This window comes from Barbus barbus (genome assembly GCF_936440315.1).
Source record: "Barbus barbus genome assembly, chromosome: 28".
NCBI classification, from domain to species: Eukaryota; Metazoa; Chordata; class Actinopteri; order Cypriniformes; family Cyprinidae; genus Barbus; species Barbus barbus.
This window is the reverse complement of record NC_136756.1, coordinates 9,053,055-9,072,528: the sequence shown is the minus strand read 5'-3', so window position 1 is coordinate 9,072,528 and position 19,474 is coordinate 9,053,055. Positions and strand designations below refer to the sequence as shown.

The 19,474-nt window shown below is 35.8% G+C and overlaps 3 protein-coding genes across 6 annotated transcripts in view; 2 read left to right on the top strand and 1 right to left on the bottom strand.

Moving 5' to 3' along the window:
- The first annotated feature begins 943 nt into the window (after positions 1-943).
- Positions 944-11,153, top strand: LOC306848500 (FHF complex subunit HOOK-interacting protein 2B-like). The gene is made up of 17 exons (XM_079383092.1): positions 944-1,123; positions 1,895-1,973; positions 2,120-2,286; positions 2,366-2,470; positions 2,881-3,000; positions 3,115-3,330; positions 4,617-4,813; positions 4,915-5,023; positions 5,977-6,053; positions 6,137-6,329; positions 6,411-6,580; positions 6,661-6,801; positions 7,327-7,417; positions 7,611-7,751; positions 7,973-8,113; positions 8,270-8,370; positions 9,834-11,153. Exons 1-17 carry the CDS (start codon positions 1,073-1,075, stop codon positions 9,934-9,936), a joined length of 2,202 nt encoding a protein of 733 aa, XP_079239218.1. The 5' UTR covers positions 944-1,072; the 3' UTR covers positions 9,937-11,153.
- Positions 11,154-13,069: 1,916 nt separating this feature from the next.
- On the bottom strand, positions 13,070-17,355 carry LOC306848470 (8-oxo-dGDP phosphatase NUDT18-like). 2 transcript variants are annotated; one of them, XM_079383034.1, is made up of 4 exons: positions 17,284-17,355; positions 16,845-17,015; positions 16,108-16,321; positions 13,070-15,550 (listed from the first exon to the last, which is right to left on the bottom strand). In XM_079383034.1, exons 2-4 carry the CDS (start codon positions 16,992-16,994, stop codon positions 14,922-14,924), a joined length of 993 nt encoding a protein of 330 aa, XP_079239160.1. In that variant the 5' UTR covers positions 16,995-17,015; positions 17,284-17,355; the 3' UTR covers positions 13,070-14,921. The 2 variants fall into 2 exon arrangements, with proteins under 2 accessions (XP_079239160.1, XP_079239161.1); XM_079383035.1 differs by lacking the exon at positions 17,284-17,355 and having other exon boundaries at positions 13,076-15,550; positions 16,929-17,000.
- A 259-nt stretch (positions 17,356-17,614) lies between these two features.
- Positions 17,615-19,474, top strand: part of LOC306848498 (disintegrin and metalloproteinase domain-containing protein 9-like) — a 35,235-nt gene continuing 33,375 nt past the window's right edge. For all 3 annotated transcript variants that reach the window (XM_079383087.1, XM_079383088.1, XM_079383089.1), the window contains exon 1: positions 17,615-18,151. In XM_079383087.1, the coding sequence (XP_079239213.1) occupies positions 18,076-18,151 (76 nt within the window). In that variant the 5' untranslated portion in view covers positions 17,615-18,075. The remainder of the gene's footprint in view (positions 18,152-19,474) is intronic.

Genomic DNA, 19,474 nt, shown 5'->3' with positions numbered 1-19,474 from the left:
TGACCCCTCCCTTCATTAGTAATAGTTGTTCATCACTGTTAACGCCTGCTATAAACCAGATTTATGAGTGGATAGGAATCAAATACATATTCAAAGTACTGAGGAAAATAAATGACCAAAGAGTTCAAACTGTTTGGCCATTTGGATATTCAATGAAATGAACTCAGAGCTGAAACTGAGTGATTTTAGTATTGTCTTGATTTAAACACTTTAAACTTATACACACATTTAAAATTGTACCTTTTGGGGAACAGCAGCTTGTCCCTGGAGCAGTACCCTTAAAAGGACATATTTTTTTTACCCCTAATAGGTACATATTAGTACCTTAAGGGTACGTATTACTACTCTAAGGTACTAATATGTATTATGGGTAAAAAAGGTACTACAAAAAAATGTCCTTTTAAGGGTACTGCGCAGGGACAAGCTTTTGTTCCCAAAAAGGTTCAAATTTGTATTATTAATTTTATTTATATTATTTATAATGTACTGTATTAAATAAAAATTTTGCATTTGACATTATATGCGCTCTTTAAAAAAAGTGTACTTAAGTGTGTTCATAAAAAAAAGTAATGAAAGTGTGGTCTTTCAGTAAGATTTTATTATCTGCAAGTACAGTCTTTACTGCTGTATTTTTAAAATTCAAACTACACTACAAATATACACTCAACACAATTAACTACACTAATTTTCCACAACAGTAACCATTCAGGAAATTTCATTAAAACCCTTATGAAATCTAAATTGTTACCTTTTATTAGTGTTATGATGTTTATCAAATTAATAGCCTATTTTATAAGATTTTCTGCGGTGCACTTGATAATTTTGAGATATAAATTCTACAATAATTTGAAAATATAATGTTTAATTTTTGTGACATGTCCCAGTGTTCTCTGTAGTGTACACTATGTTGTCAGTAGGGGTCAGTGTTTGCTATCACTACTGCAGGCGGATAGTCTCGCTCAAGCTAAGCAGCCTCATAAACAATGTTTACACTCTACACTAGCGCTGTATAGCGATATAAAGATGGCTCAAACTTCATATAGAATTTGATAAGCTCTGCTGGGATCCAGCTATGGACATGTTTAATAAAGTGACGGCTTTTTTTCAGCAGGCCTTGGAAACAGTAAGTAAACACTGACTTTTTAATGTCTTTAAACTAGCCTGTTAGCTTAGCCTAGCTAATGTAGAACGACTTACCTGTAAAACTTCATAAAAGTGTTATAGGCTACATATAACTGCTATATATGAACGAAATATGTAATTACATCGACTGTCAGTGTGTTGTCACGATGTTCAGTACTTTATGTGAAGATATATACGTTGTCTTAAGTTTAGCTTTTGTGCTACAGTAGTTGAACACAGTACACTAAACACTAGACTTGCGGTGATTTACTGTCTTTTATTGTTTATTAAGTTCACAGATGTGGTATTTTTAAATAGTAGAGGATATATGTGAGGAGTTTTTATTGATTACACACTGTTGGGTTTATGATTTGAGAGTATGGTACAGAAATGCGAAGGTCTGGACAAGTTTCTGACAGGAAGAGGAAAAAATGTACACAAGACACACATATTAATAAACATACATAAAATATTTCTATACCTAAATCACACCTACAATGTCTTGTCTTTATAACAAAATATACACCAGGTGGCAAAACAAGTCTTTTTCTTAATCTTTTGAAAAGTAGTATATATAAAATAAAAAGTCATATAACTGCGTATCAATGAATTTAACTTCTTTTTTTATGCTTATTACTCAAAACCACCTTTATATTTTACAGTGAAGGATTTAGCATTTACAGGAACTCAGTGCTTAATTATCATATAGAATCAATAAAGTGAAATTTCAGTAAAATAGAAAATACAGTTGATTCTGTTCTGATTCTTACAGAGAGAGCTGTCGATAAACCTGCTGGACTCTTTTGTGGATCACTGGAAAGCAATAACCAACTATTACATTGAAACTACAGGTAAAACTATATGTGTAAATTTAAGTTAAGCAGTAATTTACTTTGCATTTGACTGTTTATAACACACAAAGCGTGTTAAACATTGAATTATGCCATGCCTTATGAAAAAAAAAGGTTTCAATTGTATGTTTGTCTCATGCACAAAGATGAGTCTCGTCCAGTGAAGCAGACCGATATCCCATGGCGGCTCAGACAGATGCTGGACATCCTGGTGTATGAGGAGACACAGCAAGGAGAGGAAACGGGTCCCTGCATGGAGTACCTGCTCCAGCACAAAATACTAGAGACACTTTGCACGCTGGGAAAAGCACAGGTACGAGAACACAGCCTCAAGACAGAGATTAAAGATATTTAAAGTTGTAACTGAACTGAAATATTGTTTCTTTGTACAGTATCCTCCTGGCATGAGTCAACAAGTGATGCTGTTCTTCTCTAAAGTCCTGAGCCAGATCCAGAAACCTGTGCTGCATTTAATCAACGTGTATCGACCCGTACAGGTGTGACATTATCAGTAGGATGACTGTTATCAAATAAAAAACAGCTGCATCAAAATTTCCTGTCGCTTTAAAAAAAAAATAATAATATATGGGTTTGGAACAATAGCTGTTTTAAAATATAAAATAACTGTTTTATAATAACTGATGTAAGTAAAATACAAATGCATTCATACAAAAGTTTGGGGTTGATCATATTTTTCTTATATTTTTTACTATACGGTAAAACATTAATATTTTGTTTGTTTTTATCATGACTTTTAGTTTTATTGCAGTGTAGATTTTTAACATTTGGATAGCATATTCAGTAGAATCATTATTTTTATGGCATGAAGCATCCATTTTCCAAATTTAGGTTGCATTCCTATGAACTGTACCTTCAAAATAAAATCATTTTTTTATTTGTGTTATAGAAACTAATCCATCTATGTGGACTCCAAGATTCAAAGACTGAAACAGAAGAATCTCAGTTTCTATTTGCTGTTTGCACTCGTGTCAAAAAAGACCCTTATGTCCTCAACTATATCCTTGAGGTACTTTCTTCATCATGTCTTCTTTCACTATTGTGGTGACTGTCATTTAAACTGATATAGAATGTGAAGCTGTGATAAATGAATAACAAACACACCCACATCTCCATCACAAAGATTACCAAAGACTCTCAGAAGAGGTGCAGCTCTACCTCAGACGAGGCTGTGGAGGAGGGCTGCAGTGGAGCCTCCAGTCCTGAGAGGACTCCCTCTCCGCCGTCTCCCTCTTCCAGCACTGCCTCCTCTTCGGCCCAGAGCGGAGCTCATCCCTCCAGCTCACCTCAGACAGTCACAGGCTTTATCGCTGTACTCATGCACCTGGGGAAAAGTGAGGTGAGTCATCGTGAAGAGATGTAGGATGGGTTGGATGTGCAGCTAAACAGAGCTGTTGAGACTTATTCACATCAAGTCTGACCTTTGAAGTTTTAAAGTTCATTTAAATTTACACATTGCATCCCAAATAAGCCCATTTATTGTAATTTAGGGATTGTATATGAATACTGTTATTGGGAAAAAAAGAATTGCAGCTTATATTGTTCAAGACTTGTATATATGTAGATAAAACAATGAAGAATGTATGTACACCACAATAAAGGAGAGTTATTTTAGTAATAGTTTTCACAAAACTGTATGCACATTTGGTGTTTAATCATTAATCAAATTAAAACTAGCTCTAAAACTGGCATTAAAATAAAGTAATTATACAATTATAATATGTAATGATAATCAAGTTATACATAAAAATGATTTCATTCAACTTAGTTAATGTATTAGGTTTAACATGTTAACTTTTACAGGCCTAAAAATACATTTTGTAAAATATTTTTCTTTCAATTCTTCTGTAGACCCTCAAGCTCTTGGTCCCATGGTTTATCAAAAAAATAATAAAGAATAAAAGTAAAGTGTAAAGTATATAATTTATTTTTATTAATTAATATACATTAACTTTGTTTGGTCTAAAGGGCCTAAATGTTGGCCCCTTGCTTTATCAAAAAAAAATAAAAATTAAAGAATAAAGTTTTTTATTTTTATTTTATTAATATACGTTTTGTTTGTTACACTGAATTACTTAATTAGTAATTATTAATTTTATCTGGTGAAGGTCTAGAAGTTTTAATCTTTTGCAGATTTTTTTTTATTTTATTTTATTTTTTTTTATTTTATTTTATTTTTTTTTTCGGTTGGTTGCCTGCTCTTTGAATCTGGAGCATTTCATTTTATGTACATTTGATTTTGTACACTTTTAAGCACCATTTTTAAGATTTAGACAACATATACAGTAGAGTCACCAAATCTTTAATCAATGTTTCTATTAATAATTAGGTTGCCATACACTCTGTGAAGTGGACCCTCAAAAATAATGTCTAATTTGCAACATATTTGTAAAAATACAGTTTATAGTTCAGTGATGTGTTGTACACTAAAGCCAATGAATTTCACTTTTCAAGTATAAAATGGCAAATATTAAACTTGGTGTGGACAGTTTTTGCATAAAATCTCATTTGTGAACTTCTGTGACATTTATTAGATCATACTAGAATTGGCCAGACAACTGTACACAGAGCACAGGAGTTCATAATCATAGTTTTAATGAGACTCTTTGTCCCTCTCGCTCTTAGAAAAGTCGTGTTGTGCTCAGATCCATGGAGAGTTTGCAGTTTCTGGTCAGTTTACCGCAAGAAGACACTGGACATCTGCTGGCTGAGGAGACGCCACTGTGTCATCTACTCGCTCAGAGACTGACTGAACTTTACTGCCTCATACCCTCATCACTCGACCCTGCAGACATTCACAGCTACTCTGGCGCACAGTGGAGGTGTGTGTTTGCTATGAAGCAATGAAGTGTTTACACTCACTTTATTTGTGGACATGTTTCTTATCTGCCTACTGTAAATATTCATCCTGTTGGTTTTGCAGGGATCAGTTCACACAGGAGGAGGGCAAGTCGTTTCCTGGCAGTGAGAACGTCCACAGGTTCTTCTGCTTTTTGGACTACTGCAATGAGCTCACCAAGGAAGCACCAAGGGTTTGACAAAATCATTATTCACCTGTGCGCATTTGTATTAGTTTGAAAAATGTCCTGAATAAAGTTTACTTTGCTGAGTGTAATATATAAAATAGCTAATAGTAAGTCGTGACGTATTGTCAAGTATGGTGACCCATACTCGAAATTGGTGCTCTGCGTTTAACCCATCCAAGTGCACACACACAGCAGTGAGTAGTGAACAAATGCACACACACACACACACACCGTGAACACACACCCGGAGCAGTGGGCAGCCATGCTGCAGCGCCCGGGGAGCAATTGGGGGTTCGGTGCCTTGCTCAAGGGCACCTCAGTCGTGGTATTGAGGGTGGAGAGAGCGCTGGACATTCACTCCCCCCATCTACAATCCCTGCTGGCCGGGGACTCGAACCCGCAACCTTTCGCTTACAAGTCCGACTCTCTAACCATTAGGCCACGACTTCCCACTAGGGGTACACTAGGGGTGTAACGGTTCTTGGTAAAAAAAAAAAAAAAATCTAACCGTACCGTTCTCCGCACACACTAGGACCTCGGTTCAACTTAAATCTGGCAACGCTATATCTGTAATATGGTTTGTTATAAATAATAACAAGTAAAACAGACAGAGTTTGGCTAATGTATGTTTCTGTCCATGCATACGCATTCTGGCTTCCCACCCAGTACATTACAACAACAGCAATGAAAAAAACTAAACAAAAACATAATTATGTTTGAAAGCTGTTTTAAAGTTGTATTTGTTTTTTTACATTTATTTATATATATATATATATTATTATTATTATTTTTATTTTTTTTTATAATTTCTTAGTTTTGTGATGTTTGAAGGCTATTTTAGAAGAAGTTATATTTGTTTTTTTATGTACTTTTTAATTAAGATTTATGGTATAAAAATGGTGTCATAATGATTATAGACATATTGCGCACAATTATGTATATGTATTTTTTTCCTGTAGGTATTTGGTATTAAAATGGCCAGAGAAATTCACCTTCAGTGGCTTAAAGGAGTCATTCAGCCTCATCTGCTTCAGATGTGAGTAGAAAACATTAATCAGAATTGTGAGCTTGCAGCATGACAAGAAGAGTAATGCTCATTTTTAAACTCTGGTCGTCCAGGTCAGAGGTTTTGATCTTGGTACACACCGCTCTGCTGTCCTGTTCTGTACGTCACATACGTTCTCCTGCGCTCCTGGAGGAACTGGTTCAGTTTCTGCTGGGCAGCGACACACATTGCGAACAGCGACAGGACACGCATACACACATCCTACGTTACCGCCTTATTGAACACTGCAATCACATCTCAGACGAGGTAACTGAGTTAAACGATTAATACATTTTCACTGTTGAGAGCATCACTGTGTGTCACAATGTTTCTTTTGCCTTTTGTTAGATCAGTATCACAACGTTACGTCTCTTTGAGGAGCTTCTACAGAAGCCCAGCAAGAGCATCTTAACCAATCTGGTGCTGTGTAACCTTGAGAAGCGCAGCTACAGGCTGCCTGGGTCAGGGGACACGGACGAGAGACATGGAGTCGAGAGTGATGTCCTGGAAGAGTCTGAGTGAGCAGAGAGACTGAACACAGATTCTCTTACTTCTCATGGTGGCTTATCGTTGATCTCTCGCTGTGTTTTTCCATCAGGGAGCTGGAAGAGGATCCCTTCTTCACAGACATGTATGAAGACAGTGGGTTCGGAGGCCAGGAGCCTCTTCTGTCTCTGCCCAGTGTCAGAGAGAGACGTAATCCCAGTGCGCACACACAAGTTGCTGACATCGTCAATAGGTATCATTAGAAGACTATCTTTTATCTTTCTATCTTAAGACTAACTTTTTGGTTTGTAATACAAAAACAGAATTTTTTAAATTCATAGTAGCATCATTACTGTACTGCACTTACAGTACTGTGAAAAAGTGTTTGTGCCCAGTCTGGTTTTCTGTATTTTTATATATTGTTACATTAAAGTTCAGCATATTTTTATTAATTATTTGTTTATAATAAAAATAATAATTTGTATTAATTAATACTCTTGCATGCATTGAATTGATCAAAAGTGAAAGACATTTGTAATATTACAAAACACTTGTATTTCAAATAAATGCAGTGTGTGTGTATATATATATATATATATATATATATATATATAGTTTTTGTCAAGTATGACACTACATTCTTGGCCAAGATGATAATGGATGTCTACACATATTTTCAGAGTGGTCAAATATCATACAGTTAATTGGTCTTGATATGTTTGATGTTGGTCTATTACTAGTCTACACATTGATTCTAATTTGTTTTTAATTTTATTAGCTTCTTGTGTTTAGTGCCCCAAGAAGCAAAAACATCCCATCTGGTGCAGGGAGCAGGATATGACACATATGTTCATGATGCTCACAAACTGGTGAGTTGACTGAAAACAAAATAAAAGCCAGTGTTTTTGTTACGTACTCCGGTGATGTGTTACTGTGCAGTTTTACTTCATGCAGTCAGTCAAGCTAAATGTACAGCAACTGTCAGCTGTGAGCAAAAACGTTTTTTCAGGTTTGGTTTTCAAATATTCTGACACTGAAACTGTCCTCACTTTCTCTCACCAGTTAAAAGAATGTATTTTTCTTTCACGGGACTGGAACTGGCCAGATTCTGCCAAAACCACTGAAACCAACCCAGCTACAGACTTCTATGAAGGGCACTTCCTGCAAATTCTGTTTGACCGGATTGTACGCATACTAGAGCAGGTAGAGTAGTAGACCAAAACAGATTTTCATTTTATCTTGTCTTACTTTTGCTTTCAGCATTGCATGCAGAATAGTATAACGTGCAGAATTATGACTTTTTGTCAGGATAGATGGCTGAAATGCATTTGAAATGTTTTTATATTTTAGGTAATTTAGTTTGAACAAAAATTCAGTATTTTTTTTTTTCCCACTGTATTTCTCAATTTGTTTCCCTCTGCCAGCCGTATGAGCTGAATCTTCAGGTGACATCAGTTCTGTCCAAGTTAGCTGTGTTTCCTCACCCTCACCTGCACGAGTACCTGCTGGACCCATACATCAGCCTGAACCCTGGAGCGCGATCGCTCTTCTCCACTCTAGTCAGGGTGAGAACCATGTAAAAAGCTGCCAGTGTGTTAGAGAAATGCTTATGCTGTTGTGATTGAAAGCTTGTTGGCCGATGTATCAGCTGCAGGCTTTGTGAACAGCAGCCCTGTCTGCTTCATTTATCAGGAAAACATGAGCATTGTGTTTTCCTGCAGGTTATTGGGGATTTAATGCAGAGGATCCAACACATCCACAATGTGACAGACAAACTGATGATGATCAGGAGACAGCTGATGGGACTGGAGGAGGAGACAATGTAAGGCCCTGTTTACACTAGTGCGTTTTCATTTTAAAATAGTGTTTCCATATTATTTAGATGATGGACACGTCTGCATGCTTGGAGTGGTCGAATGGGGAATCTACCTATATATATATATATATATATATATATATATATATATATATATATCTATGGGTCTATCTATGAGCATGATGTTACTGATTACATGGTCTTCAAGGATACTCAGAGCGAATGTAGGCAGCCACGCCATCGTTTTCAAAAGTCTCAGTTTGCTCCGTTTATACTGAAACGCAACCCCGGAGTTTCCAAACTAAAACGTGGTCTGCAGCGTTTTCAAAAGTCTGTGTAGTAGTGAGTAGTGTAAACTGAGTAGTGTAAATGATAGGCGTAACCGTAGCAAAAGTTATGCATTTTAAAACGAAAACGCACTAGTGTAAACGGGGCCTAACGCCGGTTTCACACTGGACGCGTAAGCAGGGCGGAGCAGAAGCGGCAGTGCCACGATCGGTTCGGCGCTGAGTCTATTTTTGCTGCACCCCTTACGCTGAATTAAAGTCACAGTGCATTTTTCTTGATCAAAACTGACCTGATTAACATTAAAAATAATATATTTCACCATAAAATCATGTAAGTGATGTGTTTCGTGTTTCACAATCACCATATGAAAAAATAAAATGTACGAAAACACATCACTTCCAGGAGTTATTGCCCAAACTTCAAAGGTCTGTTAAATTAATAAAACTAGAGGCATTTGTTAGCTTTAATATTACTTTTTCAATTCAATTATTCAATCCAATTACACGGAATTCTTTCCAAAATTTGTCTTGGATCTCACAGCGTGTCTCACATCAATTCACATCGATAATTACTAAACAATACAATAGACACACCTTAATACAAAAAATAACTATATACATAAACACACGGCTACAGTGCATTCGAATAGTGAGTCCTTTCTATTTTCCAGAGCCCAGAGGCCTATTTGAACCCCCAATTCTGATTTATTAATTTTAAAGACTGATACACAAAAGATTTACTTAACATAGCCAATTCAATCTATGCAACTCTAAGCCTTCTGTTAGATGGCAAAAATTAATATTCCTCATACAAAATGTGAGAATTTTTCCGTATACACGTCTTGAAAACTTGGCTCAAGTTTATCGTGTAAACTACCTATGTATAAAATATGTTATTTACATATGTGTGAGGGATAGAGGGGAGGGGGACACGGTCGCAGAGTATGCTTACTGGGCATATCATACATCAAAGCACATGACACACAGTGCTCGGAGGAGAACGCTGGAAAATATGACGAAACGAGATACTCGTCTGTATTGCAGTTCAGCTGCGCGTGACAAACGCTGCCAGTATGAAAACACAATATGTGCAAGCTGCTCACGCTCTGCATACGCACTGCTTCTGCGCTGCGCACTAAATGTTTTGACCTTTTTTATACTTGGGTCTGTTCTCTCTGTCAGGGTGGATCATGTGACCCTGTTGAAGGGTGTGATCGTTCTGGAGGAGTTCTGCAAGGAACTGGCTGCTATAGTGTTTGTCAAATTACCCATAGAAGAGCAGTGAACTCATGATGCTGAAACCAAAGACAATACAACGGTCAGCACCCAACAACATCTGCTGGAGCACTCATCACTAGGAGAAAGTGGATTTGCACAGTGGCAATATTTATAGATATACAAGTCACTTTTGATTAATGTTGTCAGAGAGGAGTCAACCTGTCTGATGGCAGTTTTGCCCAAGATAAAATATTTAAAAAATTCAGCTACAGGATTTCACAATGACTGTGTGATGTACGAAGTCACTTATTCTCCACTGCGGCACATCTTGCTGTATGATTACATTTCACTTTGTGGAAGTAATAGAAAAAAAATATTTCTCTCTTGCACAATATTTAAGTTTTTTACTATATATTCTATATTTTATAGAAATTTTAAGGCCCAGTCAGTCAGTTCCCTCTGTAAATGTTTTTTTGCATTCAGATATGCGATTGAAAACCTGATCTCAGATCAGGATTCTTACACTATCAATATTTAGGCAACATCCCCTCTTCAACTTGTCTTTCTGAAATACAAACTGGAGTTGTTTAAGTATATCATAATGGTGTAATGAAAGTATATCATTATTTATCTTTAATCTACCTTCTTAAAGCCTGTGAATAATCAGTGTTTTATATTTCTGTATGTTATATGGCTGAATCAAAGGGACAGAGAGGTACACAGATTTGTTTAGTTTGTGTGGTTGTGATTTGCCATTGGCTGGTACTCACAACGGATCTTTATTTTCTATAGAGGTCTGACAACTGTACGCAATACATGTCACAGCAATAAACTCCTAAAATATTCATGCCAATTTCCCTGTGGTCTCAACTCTTTTAAATGCAGTCGTGATACAGAAACTAAATATAGCTTCATGAAACGTTTTTCTGCACAAGGTAGTTTTTTGATGTTGTGAAACAAAAAATAGCTTATGATAATATGAATGTTTCCATGTACTATGTTTACTAAGACAAAACCATCAATAAGGGTCCACGGGATACTGATTCTGCAATTTTTGAAATTTATAACAGGAGACTTGATTGTTTATTGGGAATTAATTGAATTGTGAAGTGTAGACTCTATATGGCATATGTTTGGGTGGGAGGAGTTAAAAAAAGAAAAACTTGAGATCAGTCAAAAATGAAAGTTACTACATTTAGATTTTTAAGAATATAAAAAAAATGCTCTGGAATAACAAGAAGTGATTATTCACAGTAAAACTAGACACATGTATAATTAAAATATAAAGCCTCATATTTAATGCCCAAATGATACAAATGATTTGCCTACACCAACAAACAAAAGTCTGTTCAGCAGGATGGATTCTGATTGGCTGCCAATGTTTTTATCATTAATCAGCTGGAAAAAAAAGTTGTTTTGAAAGTGATTAATTATGTAATTCTTCTGTGCCATTGTTATAGTTGTGGTGTGAATGCCTCTATTCTTTTAGATTTAGAATGTAAATCATTTTTAAAACTATACTGCTACCGTTATAGTTATCGTACTTTGTGTAAGCCAGCATTAATGAGGTTGAGGTAAAACAGAACAAAAATATACTTCACAGCACCAAGAGTGTTAAATGTCTTCAGTAAAGAATCCAGGAGAAGCTACTCTGTTCCCATTCATATGCTTTGAACAGGCAGGACAGAGCCTTCCTGAATCTTCTGCAGTATCTCAGTCCTCAGGCTCTGATTGGTCACTTCATGCCATTTGAAACCAGCATTCTCTGGTTTGGGTGGACTGTTGAGACTGATCTCCTCCTCTTCCTCATTATACTCCAGCAGCACGAGTGTTGCATTTAGAATGAATGCATTTATAATTTAATATTATTAAAGTTTGTTGTGACACTAAAAATTACACTTCTCTGACGTAACGCATGTCATGTTCTGTCAAATCTGTCCTGACTGACAGCTCTACAATATAAATGATTATTATAAGTTTATTAAAGTGTATTTAGGTGAAGACATGGCTTAGTTACATGGTGTAGCTTTACATTATTACGAAATCATCTACTTTGCATGAATATAAGAACATACTGTACATGTATTTTGACTTAATTTGTAAGTTTTTATGAGCTCCTAGCCACAAATATGGAATATTATTCTGGACCTAAACCTTTTGGAATAACCAGGTTTATTGATTACTATAATGCATGTATGTGATATAATTGCAATTAAAGGATTTAAAATTTAGCATTTGACTAAATTTTGAAATTTACAGCAAGACCAAGACTTAGGAAGGCCAGTTATCTTTACATAGGCAGTTTTTTTTAAATCACTTTGTATTTATCATATTTTTAAAGAAACTTACACATACTTTATTTAATCTTAAGGAAGTTATTCAGCTCTAAACCAGCTAATAGAAATACGTTCTCACAAGGTTTTACTAATGTTCTCGTTAAGTTATGAAAACACTTTTTTTTCAGTTTTTCATAAATTATGTTTTTCTTTGTTATGCGATAACATTATATTTGATCATTTTGCAAACTTTAAACATCTGAAAACCTGATGTTCCCTGTTAGCTAGGAAAACCAAATTGTTATTTGGGAGGATGCTTTCATAAGATGTTTTCCAAGTAAAATATGCACTATGTAGCAATTTTGGCATTACCTTAGAGTTGAAGATGACCGCACAGACAGCAAAGCATGTGTTTTTGCGTGTGACTGGCTTCTTCTGTTCAGGAGCGAAGTGAAGCTCGGTGTCCTCCAGGGACAGGGACATGATGAAACCACTCTAAAACAGACTCTCTGAACATATGAAGAAATAATGTGTATAGTTAACTACTGTACATTTATGAAACGCATAATATTGGTGAGCGTTTTTTATTGGATAGCGTCTGTACAAACATGTCAAGCTTGTCAGACCTGTTCATATGAAGCTTCTCACACACATCTTAAAAAATAATGTTTGAATAAAAGTCAAAACCGAGAAAATTTTGTTTAGATGGTTTGATAATCAGATTGTTTCATATCTGCCTTTCCTAGAATTATTTCATTCAGAATGGAAACAAACGCGTATTTTATATATAATTTCATTCTGTAGAAAAACACAACAAAGTTTATAGAAGACTTGCCTGATGCTCGACGTCACAAAATATGAATTATAATATGTCGTCTCAGGTCCTCGCGCACATCGCCCAGCATCACCATAACGAAAGCCATTATGATTTCTTGCCAAATTTATTTGGATAATCTTGGACAACACAGTTGCAGAATGTGAAAATTCTTTCACTCAGACATTTTCAAATACTATATTTAACAAACTGATTTAACTAGTAGAATTAAAACTCCCATCAGCGTTACTCCAATAATATTTATTACAAAATATACAGCAGGATAGGTCATATATAGTATAAAGCAACGATCTTAATAGTTATTTTTCCTGAAATAGTGGTTTAGACACTTTTAAGATATATACTTTAAATAAAAAATTGAGATGTGATTCAAGTAGTTCAAAAACTTTCCAAGCAGCAGACATATAAATCTTTCCTCATGCACATTATGAGAAATAATTGATTGATTTTAGAATTGATAACGTGACTTAGAATTGCTTATATAATTGATTTTGACTGGCTAACATGGACGTAGAGCTCTTTTCCCAGAGGTAACTGTACATCCACATTGCTCCTTAAAACTATAATATCTGTAGTAAAAGTGAAAATATTTGCAGTGCTAGTTAATTATGTAATATGCAAATATAAAAAATAAACAAAGATACTTTGAGGCTGCAATACCCAACAAAGACGGACTTAAGATATAAAGATTTGCTAAGCTCATTTCTCATATTAAATATCATAATTTATCATTATCATCAAACATACACCCATGTATCAAGACTTGAAGAGTTCATTTACAAAAAATTATATTTTTTTTTTCTAAATGTTCAAAAATCATGTTTTTTATGCTGCATTCCAATTAATATCAATCAAACTGCAGTTGGGGTGTTTTGATTAAATAATAATAACTAAAAAAACACAATAAAAAACACGATTTATGAAAATGAATAAAAACAGAGCTATCTGTTTTTGCAAACAAACTCTTCACTTTTTTCCTAACAGCGTCCGTTTCTATTAAAGTGTTCATATAAATGACTGAGGTGAAGTGCTATGTGTTTGTTCAAATAGTGCTGACCTAGAGCTATTCCCTGCCTAAGTATGAGTGTCCCTGGTGAAAAAATACACTTCAGAGTACCTATTACACAAATAATATACTTTATAATAATATACTTAAGTGTGAACTAAATATTTTGGACACTTTATTGCATTTTATCTACATTTTAATGAAACTGTATTATAGTTTAAATAAATAACTTCATGATTATATTGTTTATTGCCAAATGTACTACACTCTCTGAAAAAATTGGTACAAAAGCTGTAACTGGGGTGGTGCCCTTTCAAAAGGTGCAAAAATAAGGGGCAAATAAGGTGCTGTCCCTGTGACAGCTTTTGTACCCTTTGAGTGTACTTGACAATATACTTTTTAAATGTCATGCATTTAAATGTATTCATAATTACACATTTGTAATAAAGTTGCATTTTAATACACTTAAAATATATTAAATTGAAATATAATTACACTACACTTAAAATTCTAAACATTTTACGTTTTAGTATGTTAGTTGACATCAAAATAAGTGTCTCTTAAAGTACACTTAAGTGTCCTTATTTCATTAATATTACATCTGCAAGTAATATAGTATTTGAAGTACACTACAAGTGTGCAATCAATACTTAAGTGCATTTCCTTTTCACAAAGGGTTACATATTCAGAACTGGCTATTTTTAAGAAATCTATTATAATTGCAGCTGTATAGCGGATGTATATTAGAATTAATATTTGGTTACATTTCACCGGAACGGAGAGCAGACCCCAAAAGAGGGAAAGATGAGTGAAGCACACAGCTGAAACTGTGTATGGCCACTGAACATGCTTTAGACACGTTGAGCCTTGGTGCTCATGTGGAAGGTACAGGTTCAGTCCTGGTCCTGATCCTCTACTACAGTGGCAAAGCATCACTATAGACTATGAAGAGGCAGAACGGACTCTTCTTTAATCCTCTGTATTATCTTTGCCCTCAGGCTCTGATTGGTCACCTCATGCCATCTGTAAGCGTCACTCTCCAACGGTGGTGAGCTGCTGATTTCAGCCCCGTCCTCTGAATTTTCCAACAACACAAGCATGTTAAAGCAGATCCCGTCTGTTTTTCCTGGAATTCTCCCATTGTGCTGCACTCCCAGAATGCCACATGTGTGAACTTGCATGGATGATGAAGGCACGCATTCCTTGACCAGTCTGTGTGCAGCTCGTGGGATTGTGTCGAATGCATTAACTGATACTGCTATAGGAAGACTGGGCTGAGAAGTGGCATTGTTGCTGCACAGCAGCAGCCACAGGCGGTGCTCATCGCTGGTGTCTGTGATACCGTTGCTGGAGATGAATGTGAGGAAAAGTCTTTGGCAGATAACCTGACAAGGGAAGTCAACAGGTTGTAACATAGGGAACCAGGGATTTCGGCGATATTTTATCCCAGCATCGATGAGGGGCAGTATGTCACGCCCCCGAAGAGGAAGTGGGGACTCGCGGTCCCACCACTGAGCTTGAAGGGATTCAGAATCTGCTTCTGCCGTTGTCTTCAGAGATCCTCCTGGTGGCACAATGACATAAAAGAACTGTTTTCCTTGTTGAAAATTACTTGCTTTATAATTTACTTACTGGATAACTACTGAACATTTGACCTTTTGGAGAAAAAAAAAAGATGTTGGCTAAAGTAGAGATCAAATCAGGGTTGCATATATATATATTTTTTCTGCAATATAAGTATATTATGATATGAAGAAATATTTTAGCCAGATGACTTAAATAGCTCTATTTGGAAAGAATGAATCATTCTAGACTGATTGAAAATATTAAAAAAGAAAGAAAAAAAAACAACTTTCATTTTAGGGCTGAATGATTTTTTTTTATTAATTTTTTTTTATTTGGGTTTACTCTTTACTGTAAAATTATAATACTACTATTACGTCTTATTTTTCTTTCTGAGACACTGAAACACTGTATCAGTGCCACACTTCACTCTGAAACCACTAGCGTGTAATTAAATAACGGTAAAATTTAACAGCCGCTACGTCAACGCTATGCCATATTGCAATACTTTTTTTTTTTAAATATTGTTTTGCCCAAAAACCAGTCACTGATTCAAACCTGTTTCCTCAGCAAGGAAGATGAAGCGAACCCACTTTGGCCCTTGTTCTTGAACCATCAGCAGTGTGATTGGCTGGCAGTCTATTCCTGCCTCCTCTTTGACCTCCCTCTGCAGCGCCTCTAGAATGCTTTCACGCTCCTCCATACGACCCGCAGGGAGATACCATCTGCCATAACACTCTCTCTTTGCCTCCTGAACCATTAACACCTCATCCTGTATGACGCAAACCAACACACATGCACAACTTTTGTGTCAAGACAAGTTGACAAGAAACAGTATCAGAATATGCTGCTTAAGTATGCATTTTAACATCTGTTTTGCATTTAACATATACAAATAGGGAAGAGTGGGGTAAGATGTGTCAGCTTTTTTTGGTATACACTTATGTTCATATTTTCAAATCTATCCTGGAAATCGAAAAAAAAAAAAAAAAAGACACATCTTTCAAATATCTGGATCATGTCAAAGATGACCAAGAGGGTTTCTGTTGAATAAAATGTCCTGAGTTATTTTAATTTAAACTGGCTTTTGTGAAGTGTAAAATAAAACCCCTTTAATTGTATGTCTTACTACCAAACTATTTTCTGCCAGTGAAAAGAGAGAACTGTCATGCTCGCAGTGAAATACTACAGCTCATTAGTGGAACTAATTAAGAGGCATTTAGCTGAGGGCTGTCTGGAATAAATGGACACAGGACAGACTCTAAAAGGCATGGAAAAAATGTCACCATCTTTACCTTTGAGTTGAAGATAACTGCACCGACAATGTAACACACACTTTTCCTCAGTGTGACAGGCTTCACTTGTTCAAACTCTCTCACCTCCAGTCCCTCACCCTTCAAAACCTTCTCTAGGCTTTCCTCCAATATTTCTGCCATTGAATCCATGCTGGAGCTGCCTTGATTCCACTATACAACACAATGAATATGATTATGTTTCAGATACAGTGGCTGCCTACAGAGACAGCAAGTTCAAGCATCATCACACTTAAGAACCAAAGCCTGCTGCCACTGAAGAACCTTTTAATGTTCCACAAAACAATGTCCTTTTCTATTTCTTAAGTAAAGAAACCACAAACAAATGCACTGATCTGCAGAACCTCTGCTGTTGGATTTAATAACTGGGATTATAAACATATTTGGAGTTATAAGCTTACAAAACTACATTTATACTAACCTACCACCTCCCGTCGTGAATAAGAAGAAAAATATACAGAACGCCAAGCATAGACGTGAGTTATTGGAACTCTCGCGATAACATGTGAGACTCATTTGAGGGACCGAGTCAAAATATATGACTTCGTTTCGTTTAGTTCTTTAATAGTTCACACTCATTTTTTCTTTGCTTTCTCGGTGATAATTAATAGATTACCTTGACTTAACTCTAAATAAACAATAGTTGTTAAGTTAAGTAGTTAAGTTTGATTAGTACAAGAGTTAAATGCATGTGTAGTTTTTAGACTATCCCTAACTAAAAAGCAACAAAAGCAGACTAGTGTACTACTTTAAAAGGCGATTTTTGTTTTTCTTTCCCTTAGTACCTACTTATGCTAGCGGCCGAAAGTAATTAAAAAGCACATGTGAATTAGTGTTCTGGTGGTTTGTATTGTCACAGCAGGCCAAAGTAAAGGGTTAAAGGCACACTGTTTGACTGCGCATGCGCGGTTTCGCTCTCTACAGAGACGGGGCTCATTGGCGAAACGACTAATCCACAGATTTCCAACAGAGAACTGATACAGCACCATTTTCTGCTATACAAACACACCCGGATAACTCCATAACAAACTTATTACAGAAGGATAAAGTGTAACAAAATGACCAGGTAGCTGAAACTGCGCGGGATATATTGTTTTCTCCACGGGAACGTTATGTGGAGAGGGCATATTGCCAGTGCATGGAGGACAACGCCTGGATAAGGAAGAGAGGACAACATTTGACGTTACTTTGGGACGGCAGATAGTTTCCAGACATGGTGAACGCGGTTTGTGGTCGTCTCGCTAAAGGCGCGTTTATGTGTCTGATGCTGCTCGTCGACTGCAGTGGAGGTGAGAGAACAGACACCATTGCGACTCACCTAATGTCCACAACACTTCCCAGTCTCGACCTTTGATATAAACCTTAAAATAACACTAGCATGTAGGCACGTGCTCCTTAAAACTAAATTGTAACTAGCTGTTGTCACTAGTACGCTTTTAGTAGTAGCAAGTAATCCTAATATTTTTTTTTTAGTTTCACTATTCGTTAGATACTAGGACTTGTTCCAAATACTAGTATCTATTCATTTATTCAATATTATATAAGTATTTAATATCTATTCATTAAAAATGGCCTTTGTTACCTGCTAACAAACTGCTCAGTTTTTCTATAGAATTCAATTATTATTTGAGTCTGTGGTCAGCTTTTCACTTCCAACCGGTTTTGTTTCAAATGATGCTGGTCGCTGTTTTACTGTCAACTATTTATTGCCGAAGAATCAGTTTCAGTTTCCCAAATGGACGCTAGGAACTATACACTTGTATGGCAAGCCGTTTTGACTTTTATTCATTCTCAGGAAATTAATTCTTGATATCAACAATTCAGTTTTTACTAGTTAAAATGTTAATTCTTGATATCAGGAATTAAATTGTTGATATCTGTAATTGTATTTTCACTAGTTAAATGTCACCATAGGCTGCCATTCAAAATCAATTGTTGATATCAAGAATTAATTTCTAACTAGTTGAAATCCAATTTCAGAATTTGGGGGAACAAATAAAACTGATTTCATTGGGCCCTATAAATATTACACTGTAACCAGTGAGATAATAAAGCAACGTCCCTTAGCTGTTATAAATTCACTGTAAACCACGGCTTCACAGGGCTTATTGCTTTTATAAAACGGTTATTCCATATTCTTAGTAAGGTTTCACAAAATAAAACAGAGCAAATAAAGTGTAATGATATTAATAAAAACTGTATTCTTCCACCAAACAATGTAGTTCCTCAGAAACCGTTGTGGTTGCAACAAAGTGGTTGCCAAGCAACACACAAAATAAACAAAGGTGTAGGTTTGTAGTGTAATTTACAACAGCTTCGAATGCGGCTCAACCAATCAGAATCAAGGACCAGAACTATCCGTTTTATAAATTTGTTTACATTTACGTTTGTTTTACATGTAGCTAGTTTACACTAGCTTTCCAAAAAACATGCATGTAATATTAAAACATTGGTGTTTCTCTGTAGTTTCACTTCATGATACACCATTGCCCGTTTGAAGGACAAATCAGTGTTTGTTTGAGCCTTTCAGAGCAGCGCTGTCATATAGAGAGATTTTGATAGGAAACAATATCATGTCTGGTCTACATATACCTTCATCTCTGCCTCGACTG

Coding starts and splice junctions, on each gene's coding strand:
- LOC306848500 (XM_079383092.1), top strand. CDS start 1,073: ATGGACATGTTTAATAAAGTGACGGCTTTTTTTCAGCAGGCCTTGGAA. Junction 2,287..2,365: donor GCACGCTGGGAAAAGCACAG/GTACGAGAACAC, acceptor TTCTTTGTACAG/TATCCTCCTGGCATGAGTCA. Junction 8,371..9,833: donor GGACTGGAGGAGGAGACAAT/GTAAGGCCCTGT, acceptor TCTCTCTGTCAG/GGTGGATCATGTGACCCTGT.
- LOC306848470 (XM_079383034.1), bottom strand. CDS start 16,994: ATGGATTCAATGGCAGAAATATTGGAGGAAAGCCTAGAGAAGGTTTTG. Junction 16,322..16,844: donor CAGTTATCTTCAACTCAAAG/GTAAAGATGGTG, acceptor TGCGTCATACAG/GATGAGGTGTTAATGGTTCA. Junction 15,551..16,107: donor CTTCCTTGCTGAGGAAACAG/GTTTGAATCAGT, acceptor TTGTGCCACCAG/GAGGATCTCTGAAGACAACG.